This window comes from Anomaloglossus baeobatrachus, chromosome 1, assembly GCF_048569485.1.
Source record: "Anomaloglossus baeobatrachus isolate aAnoBae1 chromosome 1, aAnoBae1.hap1, whole genome shotgun sequence".
Classification (NCBI taxonomy): domain Eukaryota; kingdom Metazoa; phylum Chordata; class Amphibia; order Anura; family Aromobatidae; genus Anomaloglossus; species Anomaloglossus baeobatrachus.
The window spans coordinates 429177509-429183503 of NC_134353.1; the positions used below are offsets into that span (position 1 = coordinate 429177509).

General features: G+C 44.5%; 1 protein-coding gene across 1 annotated transcript; it reads left to right on the top strand.

Moving 5' to 3' along the window:
* The first annotated feature begins 334 nt into the window (after nucleotides 1–334).
* On the top strand, nucleotides 335–4034 carry LOC142303792 (uncharacterized). Its single transcript, XM_075345553.1, has 4 exons — nucleotides 335–385; nucleotides 2563–2704; nucleotides 3000–3147; nucleotides 3230–4034. The coding sequence occupies exons 1-4, from the start codon at nucleotides 335–337 to the stop codon at nucleotides 4032–4034; spliced, it is 1146 nt and encodes a 381-aa protein (XP_075201668.1).
* The last annotated feature ends 1961 nt before the right edge of the window (nucleotides 4035–5995 follow it).

Sequence of the window (5995 nt, forward strand, 5' to 3'; positions counted from 1 at the left end):
CACTTCCAAGCCATTTCAATGGCATTTTGGAAATGCTGTGTCCATGATGCGGATTTTTCCGCGGCGGATTTGCCGCGGATTTTGATCCGGAAAAATCTGCAGCATGTCAATTATTGTTGCGGATTTTGTTGCGGATTTTTCCCATGCAAGTCAATGCAAGGTGTAAAATCCGCAAGAAATCCGCAGGTCTGTTCCCACAGGCTCTTTTTCCTGCGGATTTGGTGCGGATTTCGCAAACAAATCCGCAGGAAGTGATGTAGGATATTTCAGGAAGAGGAAGTTTCACCATTTTGTAGTGTAGTGTAGTGGCAGTGTAGTGGTGGCTGTGCTTAGGATGTCTTGGTACGAGCGTATGCGGCTAGATGTTGAGAAGCTCATCCAGTTGGTAAGTATGTCTGTATAGGGTTAAATAAAACTTGTTTTTATTTCCCTACTTGTGTGTTTGTGTGTTTTATTTCATGTGGTGTCCGGACTCTGGATTGCCAGCTAAAAGCAGCTAGTTACAGGCTGCTTGCTTTTAGCTGGCAAAACAGGATCCCAGCTCTTTTTTCTCAATTCTTTTTTTAAAAAAAAAAAAATGTGCTCCGCTGTATTTTCACTGTCCAGCCCGATGCAAGCAAGCAACTGAGGGCTGTGCTTCTCAGCGGGATAAGGCTGAAGCATTCTCTGCCCCTCCCGCTGAGAAAAACAGTCCTCAGCTGCCCCTGAAAATGGCGGCTCCGTTGTGGAGCGCCATTCTCAGGTGCTGTACCGAGGCTCATCCAGCTGCCCTGATGCGTTTGGCTGGCTGGGTAATATAACGGAGTTACTGCCAGTTTTCTGCAAACTGGCACTAAGCCCGAGGTTCATAATGTCATGCCTGTGTAGACACGGCCATTATGAACCTCCGTTTGGTAATAAAGGAAACACACTTTTTTAAAAATTTTATTTGAAAGCAAAAAACACAAACATCCCTGATTGCCATCTTTATTACTCCCTGAATCCCCCGACGATAATCCATGACGGCTCCGAGCCGGGCTCCGATGTGCACCCGGCTGACCCGGGCTCTGACGTCAGAGCCCGGGTCAGCTGACTTAATTCGCGAGCGCGGGCGGGTCAGCTGACGATGTGCAGTCATGTGACACGGGCACGGATGTCAGCCGGTCCCAGCAGCCATCAGTGTTTGAGATGCTTCAAAGTTCTCTTCCGGCTGCTGGTACCGGCTGACGTCCGTGCCCGGGTCAGATGAGTGCACACCGGAGCCCGGCACATCAGCTGGTCGGTGTGCAGTCAGCTGACCCGCCCGCGCTCGCGAATTAAGTCAGCTGACCCGGGCTCTGACGTCAGAGCCCGGGTCAGCTGACTTAATTTGCGAGCGCGGGCGGGTCAGCTGATGATGTGCAGTCATGTGACCCGGGCACGGACGTCAGCCTGTCCCAGCAGCCGTCAGTGTTTGAGATGCTGCAAAGCTCTCTTCCAGCTGCTGGGACCGGCTGACGTCCGTGCCCGGGTCACATGAGTGCACATCGGAGCCCGGCACATCAGCTGGTCGGTGTGCAGTCAGCTGACCCGCCCGCGCTCGCGAATTAAGTCAGCTGACCCGGGCTCTGACGTCAGAGCCCGGGTCAGCCGGGTGCACATCGGAGCTGTCATGGATTATCGTCGGGGGATTCAGGGAGTAATAAAGATGGCAATCAGGGATGTTTGTGTGTTTTGCTTTCAAATAAAATTTTTAAAAAAGTGTTTTCTTTTCTTTATTACCAAACGGAGGTTCATAATGACCGTGTCTACACAGGCATGACATTATGAACCTCGGGCTTAGTGCCAGTTTGCAGAAAACTGGCATTAACCCCGTTATATTACCCAGCCAGCCAAACGCATCAGGGCAGCTGGATGAGCCTCGGTACAGCACCTGAGAATGGCGCTCCACAACGGAGCCGCCATTTTCAGGGGCAGCTGAGGACTGTTTTTCTCAGCGGGAGGGGCAGAGAATGCTTCAGCCTTATCCCGCTGAGAAGCACAGCCCTCAGTTGCTTGCTTGCATCGGGCTGGACAGTGAAAATACAGCGGAGCACATTTTTTTTTTTTTTTTGGTAAAAATACCAGTGAAAGGGAACATGGCAACACATTTTTTGGCTGTAAGATGCGGCCGCCACCACTGGGTTATTATATACAGTCAGTTAAAATGCTGTATATATGCTGTATGTTGGCCGCAGCTTTTTCCAAAAAACGTGGCGACAGGTTCCCTTTAAACATTTCTGCCCCTTTATTAGCCCAGTATCATAGGGCACATAACGTGCCACCCTTGTTTAAAACATTTGAACAAACAAAAAAAATCGATAATACTAAATAAATATTAATCTGTGTGGGGAAATCAGTTTCCATCTAAAGAAATGTGCAAAACGTGCCAATATACACTGGTCTGCCAAAAACGTTATTGATCGTGGGGAGGCAGTGGATAATATAGTACCTTAGCCAGTATACACTGTATATTTTGGATGATGTCTGTTCCTATTGTGGGCATTATTGGAATTTATCTACTTTGCGAAATCATGAACTATAAACATATGTTTCACATTACAGGTTGAGGGTATGCCCGCTATATGGGACCCGATTGACCCCGCATATAGTGATCGGCAATTTCGGCATAGGTGCTGGATGAGAATAGTGAATGTGCTGTATCCACTATTTGATAGTGCCCCGGCCTCAGCCCAGCGGAAAATTGGTAAGTTTGTATACTCCGAACATGTTCCAAACCAGAAGCAATTTTAGTGTAATTAAAACATGATTGTTGTAAATCCGTGCATGTTCACCCACTAAATCAGTGTTAATAAAGGACATTGTGGGTTAGAAAAGTAGGAGAAAAGGCAGACAAAACTTAAATTTTGTTAAAATCTTAAAAAAAAGCAAATAATAGTTGATTATTACAAACACTGATGTGGAATACTTTTTTGCCAAAAATTGGTTGACATGGCCTATGGAGTCATTGGCTCATCTTTTTTTTTTTGTTTAATTTTTAGAAGAAGATGTTCGCAAACGCTGGCGAACAGTCAGAGACCGTTACCACAAATTCCTACAGAAAAGTTCCAAGAGTGGTATGTCACCAGCAAAAAAGTGTCCATATTACTATGAATTACAATTCCTGTCCACCAGTCGCAGATTAAGGAGGTAATCTGTTTTTGAAAAAGTTATATATGTTTTTAAATTTGTTTTTTATTCTATTTATTAAAAATATTTGATTCACTTACAGCACCGAGGGAAATGTGAACCCACTTCCCCAAGCTGACTGCGTGGCTGAAGATCGAGAGGGGCCAGGCAGTGACACAGAGCCAGTGGCACACAGGGACCCTGAAGCAGCTGCCAGTGCCTCAACCAGTTGTTCCAGGGCCTCCGAGTTAGCAGAAAACATGCCAACAACTTCTGCGAACTCTGCCATGGAGGAGGGGCAATTGTCAACCAGGTCTGATGAACCGGGGCCATCGACTGGCTTGGCACTTGGTCGTAAAAAGAAAAATAAGAGAAGACCGCTAGCCAAATCTGGTGTCACAGAAGATGATGTTTCGGATGAGCTGGCTCTAGAAACAGTCAACCTTATAAAAAAAAGTGCTTATGAAAGTGACACAGTTAAATTTTTGTCGAGTTTTGCAGGAAGGATGGAGGCAATGAATCCCAAAAAGAAAAACACATTGATGGGAGCAATGTGCTCACTGTTTGAGCATTTTGAACGTGACTCCCCACATCCATCCTTGGCAAGGATAGATAATGGCCTTACAGCAATTTGGGATGCAGAGGCTGCCCCTGCAACCCTAGTGCAACGTGCACCGTCCCGGCCTGAACCTATGACAAATTATTACCAAACACCCCCAACAGCCTACTCTCAACAGAGAATGGGATATCATTCATCTGTGGTTGAGGGGGGTTCTGGTAATCAAACCCAGATCTCAGATCGATCGGGTCAAAGCATGGCTAGGGGTTCTGAGGCAATGTGTGGCTATAGTTATAGCCAAGATTTATTCCATTATTCCACTTTGATCATTTTCTTTCCCAAAAAATAGCCGGTTCTCAAATTAGCCAAACTCTAATTAAAATAGCCAAAAAAAACCCCAAACCCATAACACTAGGATCAGTTGGCCCCCGATACAGATGTATAGGGTAAGGGCAACGTATTATTTCATCTGTAATACGTTGCCCTTACACTATACCTCTACTGAGGGCTCAACTTATCCTACTGTTATGTGTTTGGGTATCTGTTTTTTTTCAAATACAACATTCTAAAAAAAAGGATATTTCACTGTCTTTTCCGACACTGTACGTTAAAAGTATTATTTTGTGTAATTATTTATATAACATGTCAATGTTTTCATTACTACTTTTGCACTTAATTATTTTGTTTGCACAGTTCTAAAATAAAAAATTGTTAACATTTGGTTTTATTGGTGCTTTAACATTACATGGTCCATAGTCAAAGAAACACAAAATCACCTCTATTGTTATCTAAATTTAGGATATAGCTTGAAACATCGAAAATTGTTCATGGATAGTGTTTGCCAACAACTCTTGTATTACATTTCAAATTGTCAATGAAAATGTAACACAAAAAAATGTACTGAGGCAGCAGTTTACACCAAGTTTTACAGCATTATCAATACATTTCGGACAAATATTAACACAGACAACAGCATGCCATAACAGAAAATTTTATTTTCAAATTGTAGACAAACTTCAAGAAATGATGTACAAAAAATTGCAAACAATAATTTCTTTGTCAACTTCCATCTTTATCAACATGGTTATTGTATCACGCCAAGATCTGCTGGTCCGGCTGCACATCACCAACACAGGAGTATTGCCAGTGCACGGCACCTTCAGGACTCATGAAATAATCAGTGAAGGTCTCTCTCACCCAGACACCCAAGCTGTTTGGCCGACCAGAAGACACATTCACCACTGGATTGAGTAAGGCCTGCTGTGTATCCTCCACTAATTCATTGCTGTACTTACGCACGTAATTGTGGAGTACACAGCAGGCCTTAATCACAGTGTCCACTGTTCGGACATCCAACTGGATGGCTGTGTGAAAGATCCTCCACTGACTTGTCATTATCCCAAAGGTGCACTCCACATATCTTCGTGCACGGCTCAGCCTATAATTAAAAATCCTCCGCCGGGTATTCAGTCCTCTTCATGGGTATGGGCGCAGCAGGTTGGGTAGCAAAGGAAATGCCTCATCCGATACCATCACAAAGGGAACTGGATCTGTGGAGCCCGGCAAAGGTCGTGGGGCTGGGAGCGTAGCGCCTTCTTGAAGAATTTGCAGCCCAATCTGAGAAGATCGCAACACCCGAGAATCCCCAGTACTGCCATAAGCACCTACATCAATGGCAACAAATTGGTAATGGGCATCAGCCACCGCCATGAGGATCACGGAAAAATATTTCTTATAATTAAAGAAAACAGATCCTGATCGCGGTGGCTGTTGAACCCGAACATGTTTGCCATCAACGGCACCTATACAGTTTGGGAAATTGGCTACATCGTGAAAGCCTGCTGCGACCTGCAGCCAAGTCTCCTCGGTAGGCGAAGGCATCACGATGGGCTGCAATTTCTGCCAGATAACGCCACATGTGCACCTCACAATTCTGGAAATGGTTGATTTACCAACCCTGAATTGGAGGTGCAGTGATGTGTAGCTCTCTCCTGTGGCCACAAATCTGCAAAACAAAAGAGGGAGGGAAAAAAAAAAAGGTAAAATTAAAATCAGAACAGAGCCAAACTGTTCAAGTTGATTTAACATCATGAATTCACTTTGAGCTTTTATAGCCCACAAACGTTATGTTTCTAAACATGTACCTTTTGAAAGTGATCAAACTGAAGAACAGACAAACGAAATGTGTATATGGGCTATTTTTTTTTAAACATACAAAGGCTTGATGAACACCTGACATTCAAAGGAGGCCATATCATGGCTTACAAGGCAAGGAAAAAGGGGCCCTGACAGGACATTCAACGTCAAATT

Excerpts from the sequence above, each read along its gene's own strand:
- LOC142303792 (XM_075345553.1), top strand. The coding sequence starts at position 335 with ATGTCTTGGTACGAGCGTATGCGGCTAGATGTTGAGAAGCTCATCCAG. Across the intron at positions 386-2,562 it reads TTGAGAAGCTCATCCAGTTG|GTTGAGGGTATGCCCGCTAT; the intron begins GTAAGTATGTCT and ends TTCACATTACAG. Across the intron at positions 3,148-3,229 it reads ACCAGTCGCAGATTAAGGAG|CACCGAGGGAAATGTGAACC; the intron begins GTAATCTGTTTT and ends ATTCACTTACAG.